General features: G+C 66.9%; 3 protein-coding genes across 5 annotated transcripts in view; 2 read left to right on the forward strand and 1 right to left on the reverse strand.

The window, feature by feature from the left end:
• Positions 1-310: 310 nt before the first annotated feature.
• SAPCD2 (suppressor APC domain containing 2) lies at positions 311-2739 on the reverse strand. The gene is made up of 7 exons (XM_037850875.1): positions 2473-2739; positions 2011-2251; positions 1832-1935; positions 1133-1279; positions 737-844; positions 558-644; positions 311-488 (listed from the first exon to the last, which is right to left on the reverse strand). The coding sequence occupies exons 1-7, from the start codon at positions 2737-2739 to the stop codon at positions 357-359; spliced, it is 1086 nt and encodes a 361-aa protein (XP_037706803.1). The 3' UTR covers positions 311-356.
• Positions 2740-7056: 4317 nt separating this feature from the next.
• UAP1L1 (UDP-N-acetylglucosamine pyrophosphorylase 1 like 1) lies at positions 7057-12396 on the forward strand. 2 transcript variants are annotated; one of them, XM_037850888.1, is made up of 9 exons: positions 7057-7395; positions 7913-8117; positions 8340-8515; positions 8761-8933; positions 9009-9202; positions 9613-9753; positions 10241-10426; positions 10909-10975; positions 11388-12396. In XM_037850888.1, exons 1-9 carry the CDS (start codon positions 7107-7109, stop codon positions 11478-11480), a joined length of 1524 nt encoding a protein of 507 aa, XP_037706816.1. In that variant the 5' UTR covers positions 7057-7106; the 3' UTR covers positions 11481-12396. The 2 variants fall into 2 exon arrangements, with proteins under 2 accessions (XP_037706816.1, XP_037706817.1); XM_037850889.1 differs by having other exon boundaries at positions 10261-10426.
• A 1291-nt stretch (positions 12397-13687) lies between these two features.
• Positions 13688-14576, forward strand: part of MAN1B1 (mannosidase alpha class 1B member 1) — a 39617-nt gene continuing 38728 nt past the window's right edge. The window contains exons 1-2 of one of the 2 annotated variants that reach the window (XM_037850885.1): positions 13688-13921; positions 14286-14394. In XM_037850885.1, coding sequence (XP_037706813.1) covers positions 13817-13921; positions 14286-14394 — 214 coding nt within the window. In that variant the 5' untranslated portion in view covers positions 13688-13816. The remainder of the gene's footprint in view (positions 13922-14285; positions 14395-14576) is intronic. The other variant, XM_037850887.1, reaches the window with a different exon arrangement.

The following is a 14576-nucleotide window of genomic DNA, read 5'->3' on the forward strand; positions in this document are numbered from 1 at the left end:
ACACATTGTATCTTTTGAAATTTGTTCTGTAGCTATTTGTTGAATTTTAATTTGAAATCTATACTTTTTGTATATATGTTCTATTTCACAATAGGGAAATAACTGAAATTTTGGTATTATAACTCATAACGACTTTGGAAATTTCCTATATATCTACTTATTAAATCATATTTTGAAAGATATTACCTTTTGTATATATGCTATATTTCATAATAAGGAAATTACCATAACCTATAATATTTTTTGAAATTTGCTCTCTAACTACTTGTTAAATTGCACTTGGAAAGTTATCATTTCTATGTATATATGTTTTATTTGACAATAAAAGATGATTTAAAAAAAAAGCATCGTTGGCGTCAGGGGCTTGTTCCTAGTGGGGTCCTTGGGCACCCCCACCCCCACCCCATCAGGGACAGCTCGAACAGCTGCTTGATGAGGGCCGACTTCTCCCGCTCCAGCTGGGTGCGCCCACTCTTGTCTGTCACCTCCTGGTGGGTGGGCAAGCATCAGGCGGGCACTCGGGGCCCCAGCCCCTGGCCCCCCGGCGCCCCGCTCACCTTGGAGAGCAGCCGGTTCTGCTCCTTCAGCATGGCGATGGCCTGCTGCTGCCAGCCAGGGGGCCCTGAGGAGGGCAGGGGCGGCACCTGTTGGGGGGCACCGTCAGGCTGGCCTGGCACTGCCCACGCAGCCGCCAGGTCGAGGGCGAGCAGGGCTGGGATGCGGGGTGGGCACTCACCGGGCCGGCACAGGCCGCGGCCAGCAGCTCCCCCAGGCATCGGGCCACCTCCTGCACTTTGGGCAGCAGCTGCCCCAGGGGGTGGGGGCTCCCCTCAGCCCCCAAGTCCTGGAGGAAAGGAAGGGCTGGCTGGAGAGCAGGGCCGACCCAGGTGGGTCCCCCAAAATGCTCAGAGCCCAGAGGTGAGCCCAGGGGTGCTGCTGATGGGGGGTCTGCTCCAGGGCACCCTAGATCCTGGGGTGGGGTGTGTGTGTGTGTGGAGTCCTAGAGCTGGGGGGGAGGGAGCTCGGACCCTGGGATGGAAGGAACAGCCCCTGGGACCTGGGAGAGGTGGGGGTGCCTGGGGTTCAATGGTGGTCCCTTTGTGGGGTGGGGTCCCTCTGCGGGGGCACTCACGGCGCTGGCCCTGCCCTGGCCCAGGCGGCACTGGCGCTCCCGCACGCGCTGCAGCTCCTGCTGGTACCAGCCTTGGCCCCGTGCCATCAGCTCCAGCCCCTGAAGCAGCGCCTCCTGCTCCTGCCCCAGCTCCTTCAGCTGCTTCAACTGCAAGGCGTGTGCACACCCGGGCATTGCACACCCACCATGCGCATTTGAGCCCAGGAGTACATGCACCCGCCACTCACACATGCAATACGCCCATGTGTGCAGGCGCATGTCTGTGTGCACCTATGTACATGCATAAGGACCCACAAGCAGGAAGTGACGTGCACACACGAGCGATGCAGAAACGTGTCAGCGCGTGTGTGAGAGCAGCACCATCTGCAGGCACGTCTGTCCCCGTGGGAGCCTGTGTGTGGGGAACAGCCCCGTTGCCTCCCGTGTGGAGGGGTCCTGGTCTCCCAGTCCAGCCCTCAGGTGCCCCCTGAGCTTAGCACCTGCCCCACGAGCTGGCCACTGGTCCCGTTGGCCGAGAGGACCCTCGTGAGTGGGCTTGGGCAGGGGCAGTTCATGGCACCCTAAGCTGCCGTCTCCCCAAAGCCTGACCCTGGGCCCACCCCCAGGGGCTTCCAGCCTGGGTGGGACTTCAGAACTACCGGCACCCCTGCCCCAGGCTCCCCGGCAGAGGGGTGGCTGGGACACCCCGCGCCCACTCACCAGGTCGCAGTCGATGCCGTTGGTGATGGTGTGCCTCCGCTGCTCGCCTCGGGCCCGCCGGGCCGCCCCCGCGCCTGCCTCCGGGGCCCCCCAGCCCGCAGCACCTGCAGCAGAGGCAGCCGGGCTCACCTCCCGCCCCGCCTGGCCTCCGGCTGCATCCCGGAGACGGCCCGACCCACCTGGCCATGCTCGCTGGGCCACTCGGTGGAGCCCAGGGCCAGGCTGGGGGTCGGTCCCCACTGGCTGCAGCGGCTGTGCTCCCCCTCCTGGGGGGAGGCTGCTGTTTACTCGGCCCCCCACCCCCAGGCCTCCAGGCGGTGAGGGCAGAGGCTTCGTCTGACCCGGGACAGTGAGGGTGCATCGCGGGGTCCGGAGGCAGCAGGCGAAGGATGAGGGGCCTTGGGTGGTGGTCACCAGGTGCTAACTGCTCCCAATTACTTGGAGCCCTAACTTCTCCCGGTGGGTGCAAAATGCAAAAGTGCAGGGCAGGTCTGCCGGGGACAGCCGGGTGTCCTCGGGATGACTACAGCACCGCCCACGTCACAGCCTCGTGGAGGGCCTTCCCCAGGGGCCCCTCGCAGGCCCTCCCGGGAGTGTGGATGGGACGCGCGGCCTCAGCTCTCCAGCCTTTTCCCCAGCACCTCGGGGGCCACGCCCGGGGGCCAGGGCCATAGCAGTGGGTCCGGGTGTGCGTGCTGGGGGGCCTGGGGCAGAGTGGCTCCAAGGGGCCCAGACTCCACGCTCCCACCCACCAGGCTGCCTCCAGGAGGGGCCGAGAGGGCAAAGGCACCCAGGCCAGGTCTGCATGGTAGAGCCCACCGGGCAGCTCCTGGGCCCTGGCTGACAGCACGGGGCAGGTGACCAGAAGGTGGAAACAGCCCTGTCCCCGTGTGGGCCCGCACTAGCATCCTGCACCCCGGGGCCCTGCCCAGCTCCGGGAGCACCCAGAGCCCCCGGTGGGAGGTGGGGCCTGATCTCTGGGCTGGGGGCTTGGAGGGGGCCTTGGAGCTCGCCCCACAAGCACGTCAGCCCCTTCTCTGACCTCCCTGGGATGACCGCACGAACCCTGGCTGGCCACGGGCCCGACCCCCACATCCAGCCCTCGGAGACGTGCAGCAGCTACCCAGCAGCACAGGGCTGTCGGGCCAGGACAGGGCTAGACCACCAGCCCAAGGCCTGCACACCCCAAACCCGACTGTGAGACCCTGGCGGCTGACATGGCTGCTCTCCACCCTGCGTTGGGGACCAGCCACACCCAGAGCCCCCGGCCCCAGGGAGGGAGGGCGGAGCAGTGAGAAGCAGGGGAGCCAAGATGGGGGCCCCAGCCTGGGATGGGGCTGCAGATCTGCTCGCCGCAGAGGACGGCGGTCAGCAGCTCCAAGCGCCAGCCACAGGGCAGAGAAAGACGGTGGAAGCGGGTGAGAAATGGCAGCGCGGCCGCGACAATAGCTGCTGCTTTCCGAATGGGCCCTCCGGGCGGCGGCCGTCCTCATTAGCATGCGAGGCCGCCATTGGCCGGCGCCCTCCCGTCTCCCCCCGGATTGGCTGAGAGGCCGCCAGCCCGGGTTTGATTTTTCCTGCCGGGGGTGGGCCCGCGGCCCGCGCGTTCCTTTCCGCCTCGGGCCCGCGGGACTCCGGAGGCCGCCCGCGGGGTGCGGGGTGCGGGGTCTCCCTCCTCTGGCCCCCGGCCGGCCTTGCGGGGTGCGGGGTGCGGGGAGGGGCCCGGAGCGACCCTCCCGGTGGCTCCCGCTCCCTCCGGCGCCCTCTCTCCTCTCCGAGGGGCGGGGCCTGGCGCCCTAAGGAAACCTGTCCCCAGGTGGCCTCGGGGGTAAGGCTGGGGCGCGCGGCCCCGGCAGGGGCCCCACCTTTCCTCTCTGACTCCCCTGGGCCTTCTTCGCTGAGAGTCCCCCAGCCACAGGCCCCGGCCGACCCTGGCCCCCCTTCTCTTGCGCGAGGGGGGCCCCAAGAGGATCGTGGGCTCCAGCCAACTGGGCGCTTCCCCTCACAGAGTCCTCTCTGTCCCCGCGGCCGCCAGCTCCTCCCCTGGCCCCACGGGACAGTCTGGCCTTTCCTGCCCGCTGCAGGACAAAGCCACGTTCTCCTAGCTCCCCCGATTCCCATCTGGTAAACTGCTCCCCTCGGCTCCCTAGTGTCTCGCTGCAGCCCCTTCGAGTGGCGGGAGAGCCCCCTGCAGCAGCTGCCCGGGCTCCCAGCCTCCTGAGGTCTCCCCCGGCGACCGCTGGGCCCCCTGGGCCTCTTGCTGCCTTTTAGCCAGGATCCGGTTCCCGTCTGGGCAGTCTGGGAGGCAGCCCCAACTTAGCTGGGAGATGGGCTCCAGGATCCCATCCCAGGGCTACGTGGCTAGAGCAAGCAGGGCCTCCGGGAGCCAGGGAGCGGCCCAGGACACTGCCCACCCTCCACCTTTGCCCGTCCTCCAGGTGGCCTTGACCCCATCCCTCCCTGCACAGTCTTCCCAGATTGCCCTGTGCCACGGCCCGTGCAGTGTGTGTGGTCCCCGCTTTCTAAGCAGATAGTGCATCTTCAGGACTAACGCAGCCAAGAGCAGACACAGTGCCTGGAAGACGGCTTCAGGCAGGTGTAGCCCCTCTCTGGCAGGCCCCGGTTGCCCACCTGAGCTTCTGTCCTTGGGCCCTAAGGCTTCTGGGGCAGTGACTCCAGCTGTAGGGACAGCTGCCCCCGCCAGGGAATGGCCTGGGCTCACTGCTCCTCTGGGGTTCCACCCTCAAGTCGGGGCTCCTGCCTGGTGAGGAGTCTGGGTGGGGGGTACGTAGAGGCCGTGTGCCCAAGTGTGGAGTCACCCCACAGAGCCTGCTCCATCCCTGCTTGCCCAACCTCAGTGGCAGCTGACTGACCGCCTTCCTGCATGTGCTGGGGTCTCCCCCTGCCACCTGCTGCCAGCCTCCCCCTCCCTTGTGCCCCGGGCTGAGCGCTGGGCACCTTCAAAAGCTCTCAGACACCAGAACCGTCCCCTGGAGGGCCAGTGAGACACCCCGACCTTTAAAGCAGTGGGTTGATGGGGCATCACCCCATGGGTCACTGCGCTTTCTGGGGTCAGGGCAGGGCTCTCAGTGGACGGCACAGGAAAGCTCGTCCTGGGAGGTTGCAGTGGGAACGCCACCCTCGGGTGGGACACGGAGCCAGGGCGTGGTCCGAGGGAGGGGAGCGCCAGCGGAGGCTTGTGCAGGTGCAGCGGGCAGTGGCGATGCGGTCGCAGCTCAGGACAGTGGGGTCAGCAGCCCCCACGCCAGACCAAGGGCCCTGGGAGCCCGAGCACACTGCATGGAGGTCAGGGGGTCTTTCAGCCCCAGCTGGGAGGGAGACAGGCCAGCCCTGAGTGGGCAGCACAGGGGCTCCGGCCCCCATCTGGCCACTGGGCCACGGGCCTTCCCACGAGGAGGAGGTAGAGAAGTGTAGAAGACACCAGACCTGGCCTGCCTGTGGGCGGGGGACTCGGGTGTGGCCCCTTGTCCTTCAGTTCTGAACACAGACCACTCCCTCCTCCCCCTGCCCTCAGCCTCATGACCTTCCGCAACTCTGGCTCCTCCTATTGCTATCACCCCTGGGGTCTTCCCTGAGCCCCAGACTAGGTGGGGCCCCCTGCAGCCCCGGTCCTTCTCTTCGGGGCAGCCACCCCAGCTATAATTAGGTTCCCACTGTGCCGAGGCTGGAGCTCCTTGGGGAGGCAGCTGCTCCCCTGAACTCCTCGGATGAGGCCCTGGGGCAAAGGCTCCATGGCCACAAACCTGCGCTTAGCAGGTGGCCCGGGAGGTCATCGCCCACACCCCCACCTATCTTCCTTCCCATCTCCCAGGGCGTCAGTCCAGTTTTTTTTGACCCCGCAGGCGCCTATTTTCCAAAGCATTCTGATCTCAGCCCCACCCCCACTTTGAGGCTGGACTCAGGGGTCTTCCTGCCCTAGTTGCATCCAGAGGTCTTGCCCTCACACTGCCATCTCCTGCCACCTGCCTTCAAGGTCACTGTGCACACCTGTGACAGCCCTGCAGGGTGATAAGGATCCTCACGGACTCTGGCCTGGGCCTGGAGTCTGCCGGGCTCCCCTCAGCCTCCATCGGTGCCCCCACCCCCCCTCCATCTCCAGAAACTACTGGAGCAGAGCAGACCGTGCATTCCCTCAGCGAGCGCTCCCTGAGCAGCTGCTATGGCCGAGGCACGCTGCTGGGCTTGGGACCCAGTGCTCATTTGTTCAGTCAACAAACATCTACCAAGCCTGCGACATGTGGGACATTGATCTAAGAGACTAGGGCAGAGCTGTGACCCGAACGACATCTGCCCTGTGGAGATGAACTCCTCATGGGGGATCAGGCTGCAGAGAATGTGGAGGAGGGGACAGTGCTCTCAGCTCCCACTACCAGGAAGGAACTCCCCAGGAAGGTGACACGTGCTCCTGGGGAAGAGAGGCCCAGCAGGGGACTGGCAAGTGCAAAGGCCTGGAGGCAGCCCGAGACCATCCTGGGAAGGACAACCCCTTTCAGGTCCAGAAGAAGTGACTGTGGGCCCCGTGGGCCCAGGAAACTGCCCCCAACCCAGAAAGGGGGTGCTCAGGGGAACCTGCCTGCAGAAGGCCCGGCTGCTCTGGAGATTAGCAGGGAGCAGGCCCGGGAGCCCGAGCCTGTGTGCGTGTGTACTGCTTTCAAACTTAACAAAACGGGTTTGTAAAAGACAGTTTAGTCCCCAAGTGGCCTCAGCTACTCTTACATAGTTTTCGCAAGTGAATTTAAAGGAAGCAAGGTATTTTCAAGCCAGATGGCCCAAGATAAGGAGCAAGGCAGGGGGAGGGGCTGCCAGCAGCCTTCAGGGTGGCTGATGTGGGTGTGGCGACTCCCCACGGAGGTGACATCAGGCACCGCGTCCAGGGGGATCTGGCTGGGTCCTCCCACCCCCACAGCCACGGCCCCAGCGCGAGTCTGGCCTCTTCCCTGTGCCCCTGGACACTGCCCCTACCTCCGGCAAACGTGGCACCCCACCGGCGGGCTCCAACCCGAGCAGGGACGGCCCCGGGCCTCCGACTGCCCCCGGCACCCCCGGGGGTTACAGCGCGGGTCCCCGCCGGTGTCCCAGCCGCCCTTTCTCCCTCGCGGCGGGGCCGGGACGTGGACAAGGCGGGGCGGGTGCGAGGGGGCGGCCCCGGGGGCGGGCGGCTGGGGGCCGGGGCGGGGCGGGCGCCAGGGACCGGGTCCCGTGACGGGCCGGAGCGCGGGTCACGAGCGGCCACCGGGCGGGCGGCGGCGGCGCTATGGCCTCGGAGCGGGCGGTGCGCGGCCGGCTGCAGCGCGCGGGCCAGGAGCACCTCCTGCGCTTCTGCGCCGAGCTGGCGCCGGGGCCGCGGGCCGCGCTGCTGGCCGAGCTGGCCGAGCTGGAGCCGGACGCGCTGCGCGAGCACTGCCGGCGCGCGGCCGCGGCCAGCGCGCGCGCCCCCGGGCCGCCACCCTTCCCGGCCGCGCGCCTGCGGCCACTGCCCCCCGAGTGCGTGGGCAGCGCGAGCCGCGCGGACCCCGAGACGCGGCGGCGCTGGGAGGACGAAGGTGCGGCGGGCGGGGGCTGCTGGGCCGGGGGGCGGGGGCCCGGGACCCGCGGAAGTTGGCTTCGCTTTGCTGCTGTGTCCGTGGTCTGTCCCCGGTCCCCGCTCGCGTGGACGAGGGTGGGCTGCGCAGCCCCCCACCTCTCACAGCTCAGCCCACCTCACTGCTCCCCGGATCGGCGTGCCCTGAGGGGAGGTCTTAGTCCTGCGCCCACCTGGAGGGCCCCTGCCCAGCCCCACGCGGTGCCAGGGATCCCTTGCCCAGGGCACCCCTGACCTCTGGACCTGGAAATGTGGTGGGTGCTCGTGGAGGGGGCCTCTGTGCAGGCCTGAACCCCCTTCCCCCCTGGTGCTCCCCAGGGGGTGCTCCCCACACCTCCTGAAGAGTGGGACAAGGTCAGGCGTGGGGGGTTCTCAGAAGTTGCAGAGCCCTGGGCCCAGGTCTGGCTGGCTGTGAAGTGAAGGGGGTGGCTGTGGGCCCATCCCAGACTCACCCCTTATGGTGCCCCATGACCCCCCAGGTTTCCGCCAGATCGCCCTGAACAAGGTGGCTGTGCTCCTGCTGGCCGGGGGCCAGGGCACCCGCCTGGGCGTGACCTACCCAAAGGGCATGTACCGCGTGGGGCTGCCCAGCCAGAAGACCCTGTACCAGCTGCAGGCGGAACGGATCCGGCGGGTGGAGCAGCTGGCCAGCGAGCGCCACGGGAGCCCCTGCACCGTGCCCTGGTGGGCCCCATTCTGACCCCGCACCTCCCCACGGAGCCCCAGACCTGCCCATCATCGCACCCTGAGCTGACAGAGCCCCAGCTCCCAGCACTGGCCTGGCCAGAGTCCAGCCTCACCTCCATGGAGGATGGATGCCGGGCACCCTGCACGGAGGCGGCCTGCTCCAGGGGCCACCCCCCACCCCCCGTCAGCCAGCCTGGCTCAGCCGCGTCCCCCCTGCAGGTACATCATGACCAGCGAGTTCACGCTGGGTCCCACTGCCGAGTTCTTCAAGGAGCACAACTTCTTCCGCCTGGACCCTGCCAACGTGGTCATGTTTGAGCAGCGCCTGCTGCCTGCAGTGAGCTTCGATGGCCGGGTCATCCTGGAACGGAAAGACAAGGTCGCCATGGCCCCAGGTACGGGCCCACCCCGGGAAACCTGGACAGTCCGGTCTCCAGAGGGGACCCGGCCCCAGGCCTGGGGGCACTGTGGGAGACCACGTGGTCCGGGAGTGGTCACTGCTTGTTTCCGGGCCTCAGTCCCCATGTGCGAACACAGGGTGGTGGGGCCCCCGGGGCCTCCCCAACCTCCAGCCTCCTCGGCACTAGCCAGTGTGGCCTGGCCAAGCCCGCGCCCGGGCCCGTCCCTCCTCCCTGTGCAGATGGCAACGGGGGCCTGTACCAGGCGCTGGCTGACCACCAGGTCCTGGAGGACATGGCTCGCCGGGGAGTGGAGCTCGTGCACGTGTACTGCGTGGACAACATCCTGGTGCGGCTGCCCGACCCAGTCTTCCTCGGCTTCTGCGTGCTGCAGGGCGCCGACTGCGGTGCCAAGGTGAGCCCCCTCCCCCAGCCCCCCGGCTGAGCCCACCCGCCCGCCCCTCTGAACCCAGCCCTGTCGGGTCTGCAGGTGGTGGGGAAGGCCTGCCCCGAGGAGCCCGTGGGTGTGGTGTGCCAGGTGGACGGAGTCCCCCAGGTGGTGGAGTACAGCGAGATCAGCCCCCAGACGGCGAGCCAGCGGGCGCCAGACGGGGGCCTGCTCTACAACGCGGGCAACATCTGCAACCACTTCTTCACCCGAGGCTTCCTGCAGACCATCTGCAGGTGGGCAGCCCGGGGGCAGGCGTGGGGCAGTGGAGACTCGGGGCCAGATAAGCTACAGTGACGGGAGGAGTGGGGCAGCCGGAGGTGGGTCACGGAAGACACCTGCCTTTATACGAGCCCGTGGTGCAGGAGAACCCCACACTGGGCCACCGGCCTGGAGGAAGGGCCTGCAGCAGGCCTGCTCCTCCACGGCCGTTGCCCCTGGTGGTTTCCAGCTGCCGGTTTGCTTTGGCTCCCCAGGCCTGGGGATGGGCTGGAGGTGGGAGCTGCCCTGCTGCCCTCCCCAGAGACCTTCCTTGGCTCCCACTGCCTCCTGTGGGCTGTCCTGTCCACTGCTCGCCTGGCCTGCACGCTCCAAGAGGGGGCTGCCCGGCCCTGGGTGCCTCCCATCCGTCCTCCTGTCCTCCCAGAGAATTCGAGCCCTTGCTGGAGCCACATGTGGCTGTCAAGAAGGTCCCGTACGTGGATGAGGAGGGGAATCTGGTAAAGCCGCTGAAACCAAATGGAATAAAGATGGAGAAGTTTGTGTTTGACGTGTTCCCGTTTGCTAAGTGAGTAACAAGAATAATTTATTTCCTCCTTTGTCCCCCGCCTGGTGGTGGGTTCCGAGGCCCAGGGGGGTGGGGGTTGGCGTGGTGGGGGGCCCCCTCCCCGGGCTGTCTCAGGGAGGCCCGAGAGTGCTTCTGCCCCTGGGAGGTGGCCGTCTACCGGGGTGGGGTGGGACCCAGTGTAGGGAACCTCGGGGGCACTGAGGTGCTTCGGGGCTGTGGGCTCTGGGGACTGCGGTGCTATCTCCTGGACCCCCATCAGCTCCTGGCCTAGGGTTAGGGGGAGTTCCCAGGCTGGATGTGGGGTGGCCCCGGGGCCTGGCCATTTGGCTGGTGGGAATGGAAGGGAGTGCCCGTCCTGAAGGGGCTCTGGCAGCCCTGGGGGGCTCTGAGGCAGAGGCCCGGGGAGGCCGAGTGGGGCAGCCAGCCTCCCCCCCACCCCCAGGCAGGGGCCTCCGGGTCACCTGGCCGCCAGCCCTTCCCCCACCAGGAACTTCGTTGCCTTCGAAGTGCCGCGGGAGGAGGAGTTCTCGCCGCTGAAGAACGCGGACTCTGCGGCCAGGGACACCCCCACCACGGCCCGGCGGGCCCTGCTGGCCCAGCACTACCGCTGGGCCCTGCGGGCAGGTGCCCACTTTCTGGATGTGCATGGGGCCCAGCTCCCCGAGCTGCCCGGGTGAGCCGGCCCACCCCGTCCCAGGGCCACCCCAGCTCTGCGGCTGCCCGAGTGGGGGTGGGGGCTGGGCCTGTAGGGTGACCAGCCACTCACCGACCCCCCGAGTCTGCCCAGGGTGCCGGCGGGGCTGGCGTGCCAGGGCTGGGGAAGAGGAGAAGCTTAGGTTTTGCTCTCTCCGATCATCCGCAGTCGCTCTCTGAGCCTGGCTGCCCCCGCCCTGCGTGGACGCGTCTGAGGCTGTTTTGCGGCCTGGACTGGGGCTGGGGCCAGGGCAGGTTGCTCCGGATTGTGGCTGTCAGGGCAGGAGGAGCTGTGGAGAGGATGCAGGCAGCAGGGCTGAGCTCAGCCGTCTGGTCTGGGCAGGGCTGCACCGTGTCCGGTGTCTCGGCTTCTGGTGCCAGCTCGGCTCCCCCGGGGCAGGGCTGGGAAAGGGGGTGCCGGCAGGCCTGTTAGATGGTGCTAACAAGTGGATTCCCGCCCAGCCTGCCAGAAACCGAGGACCCTCCAGCCATCTGTGAGATTTCACCCTTGGTGTCTTATTCCGGAGAGGTGAGAGCGTGTGTCCTTCCGGGGCTTTCCGGAGTCAGGCTTGCATGCTTGGGGAACAGCAGGTGCTCGGATAGAGAAATCACAGCCATGCCTCAGTTTACCAAGGGGGGGAAATGGGCTCTGATCCCAGGGGGCCATCCAGGATGCAGGGGACGGGCCAGGTGGGAAGGATGGTCCGGGGCTGGGGTCTGGGGTTTGGGCTGGGCGAGCTTGTTGGTGAGGCTGCTGGGACCCTGCTCGGCCCAGCTCAGCAGGCCTCATTTCTGGTCTCCTGGCCCTAGAATCTTCCTGCGCTGCTCCTCCCTGGCCCCAGGCTAACCCAGGGCCGTCCTGGGGGATGTGGCTCCTTGGGGCAGCGGGAGGGGGTGTGGGCACCAAGGACACAAGGCCATGAGGACCTGGTTACTTCCAGGGCCTGGAGATGTACCTGCACGAGAGGGAGTTCCAGTCCCCCCTGATCCTGGACGTGGACCAGGCCAGGGCACTGCTACTCCAGGGGTCCTGACATGCTGCAGGGTCCACTCCAGACCTGCAGGGGCCGGGACACAGTTCTGAGCAGGACTCAGAGAAGGGCACCTCGCTGCTCAGCGTCTCCGGCCCAGAAACACAGAAGGAACACAGCTGTTCACTGCCTGCGGGCTGTGACTGTCCTGTCACTCATCTCCTGGATACAGGACAATCGTGGGCCTTGGGGGGCCAGGCCTGCCCTTGGCTCCTCTCCGGGCTGTGGGGTCCTGAGGAAGTGGCAGCCTGAGCCCTGGGCTCCGAAGCCGCCCTCCTCTGCCTTTTCCGTCTCCCAGTTTTAACGGACTTTGGTGCTCACACTCTCACCTGCTCTCCGGGAGGGACGCGGCCTCCTTACCTGGTGCTGGGCGGGTCTCGGTGCTGACCCCTCCCTGCGCCCCCACAGCCCTGCCGGGGCTGGGGACACCGGCTGACTCTGCCCTCTGGGTCTGGCCCCCGTTGATCGCACCTGTCTTCCTATCAGGGGACACAGGAGTACCCCGTCCCCCACGTGAAACGCTCACCCACGCTGTCCCGTAGCCCTGCCCCCACCCTGGCCCCCACACCCCACATGGAGGGTCTCCCCTCACCACCATCACTCCTCCCAGGGTGAGGGGGACATCTTGATGGTGGTCAGGTGCGGTCAGCAGCATGGAGGGGACGGAGGCCGTGTTGTCACACCTGGGCCAGGCTTGGCTGGGGTCGCGGCTCCCCATGTTCAGAGCTGGCCTGGGTGACGATGCACACGCCGACCGCATCTGCCGGCCCCCCTCCTGAAACCTCAGGACCCAGCCGTGTGCCTGTGCCTTTCTCCCCGGCTTCCCCTCGCGGGACCCCCAGCTGCTGCTTGTTGCCGTAACTGGAACAACTGTGCAAACCTCTTTTCGTACAAGTACAGCTAGCTGGGTAAACTTTTAGAACAGCTCTTTCTTAAACTGTGTACATGAATTACAGTGTCATATGGCGTTGCTGAGGGGTTGTCGGGGAGTCCCGTATACTATGTGCCTTCACCACTGTCCCCCGTGGCCGTGGCTCCCACAGTGACAGTACAGCGTGAGCCCTGGAAGTGGATATGGGTGCAGCACTCCGAGTCGTCCGTCCCGTGTGTGGGTCAGTGGGGTCACCGCCGAGAGCTCCCTAAGCCCTGAGCCCACTGACGAAGCAGCTCAGCCTTAAGGGCAGCTTGAAGTCTTGATTTTCCACAGAATACAGGGCACCTCCCACAAACAGCCGTGGTGTTGACCAGAACAAGGGGAGAGCAGCTGGGTTTTCCACCCTAAGTCCGAGATCTCTCTGGAACCCCTGCCCGGCCCTTTCCCGGGGTTTCCGAGGCCTGACGTGACCTGGTGGGCTGGAACCCTGGGCCGGCCCGGCATCTGCCCCTTCAATGAGCTCCTCTGCCTGGAGTCTGGGGCCTGGTCCTCCTGCACGTCCTGCCCCAGGGAACCGGCTGTGCGGAGGGCTGTTGGTGTTTCCGGGCTCCCGGCCCCGCCGTGTGTGGGAAAAGAAGGCAGAGACCTCGGAGCCGCGGGCCGGAGGGAAGGCGGGAGGCCCTTTGGGGCAGGCTCAGGCTAGCCGAGGTGCTGAGCAGGAGGTGCAGGGACAGGCGAGCCTGCGGACGCCCCGACTGCCGGGAAGGCAGCCTGCCGGGGAGCAGCCGACGACCGGGGCCTCTCCGCGCGCGGCCAGGTGGCCCTCCCGCAGGCCCGGCCCCGCCGCTCGCCGAGGGGCCCCGTTCCGCGGCCGCAGCCCCGCGCGCGCGATGCCGGCACCGAGGCGCGGAGCTCCTGGACCCTGCCCACGTGGCGGCGCCGGCCGCCCCCTCCCCAGCCGGGCTCCTCCCCCGCTTCCGGGCACGCGGGAGGCCCAGAGGCCGCGCGCCAGGACCGCCGGGACCCGGCCCAAGTGGGCCCTTCGGGGCTGAGGGACGCGCAGACGCCGCACCCCCAGGGCGGACCCGACAGAGGGCGACAGGGGGCGGAGCCTGGAGGAGGCCACGCCCACCGACGGAGCCGCGGCTGCCGAGTTGCTATGGCCACGGCCGCGCTCGGAGGAGGTCGGCGCATGCGTGGCGTGTTCACGGCGCAGGCGCATTGGGGGTCGCAAGTCGCGGCGCTCTAGCGAAGGCGCTGTAGGCCGTGGCTCAGAAGACGCAGGCGCAGTAGGGTGCGATCGGGCGGCGCAGGCGCGTTGGCGGCGCGGCGCGCAAGGCGGGGTCTGTACGGCGCTGCCATAGCCGCCCGCGGGTGTCGGCGGAGGGAAGGTCTGCCTCCCGCTCGGAGTCGGGCCTCCTGACGCAGCTAGTGGACGGCGTGCTCGGGCGCCGCCGCCGCGGCCATGCATCCGCCGCCGCCGCCGCATCGGGACTTCACCTCGGTCACGCTGAGCTTCGGCGAGAGCTATGACGACAGCAAGAGCCCGCGGCGGCGCTCGTGGTGGAGGGTGAGGCGGCCTCCTTGTGCGCGCTGCCCCCGCCCTGCGGGCCGGTGGTCGCGGGAGGAAGGGCCCCTCGGGGAGGGTCGGCCCCGGCCGCTCCTCCGGGCTCCGTGGCCGCGCGCGGGTCCCCTGCCGCCTCAGGACTCCCGGGCCCGGGCCCGTCCGCGTCCGGCAGGTGCAGGGCCGCCCCCCCCCACCGCCCTGCGGGACTTACCTCCCGGCTCCGGGGCGTTAGGTCCCCCGTAGTGTGTCACTGAGCAGGACACTGAACCCTGGGTTTTCCTGAGTTACTCAGCGTCCTGTGTGACCCCTGAAGAGATTTCCAGTTCCGCCCGAGTGTAAAATTGCCCTTCCTTTTTCCCATCCTTAGAAATGGAAGCAGCTGTCACAACTGCAGCACAATGTCATTCTCTCCCTCGCTGCGTTTCTAGTTATCTGTGGGCTCCTTTCCTGCATCAACACAGCCAACCACTGGGAAGGTATCTGAGCTTCTCCGACCTTAAAATGATACTAGCGTTGAGGATCGACTAGGTAAAGGTCTTGTAATCTGTGAAGAGCTCCAGGAGAGCCTAAATGGGAGTTAGTTGGGAAGAAATCAAGAGAAAGAAACAGAGAGCTGCTTTTTAACTACATGGCTGGAACTTAGGTGTTCGTTTGATGC

This window comes from Choloepus didactylus, chromosome 10 (assembly GCF_015220235.1).
Source record: "Choloepus didactylus isolate mChoDid1 chromosome 10, mChoDid1.pri, whole genome shotgun sequence".
NCBI classification, from domain to species: domain Eukaryota; kingdom Metazoa; phylum Chordata; class Mammalia; order Pilosa; family Megalonychidae; genus Choloepus; species Choloepus didactylus.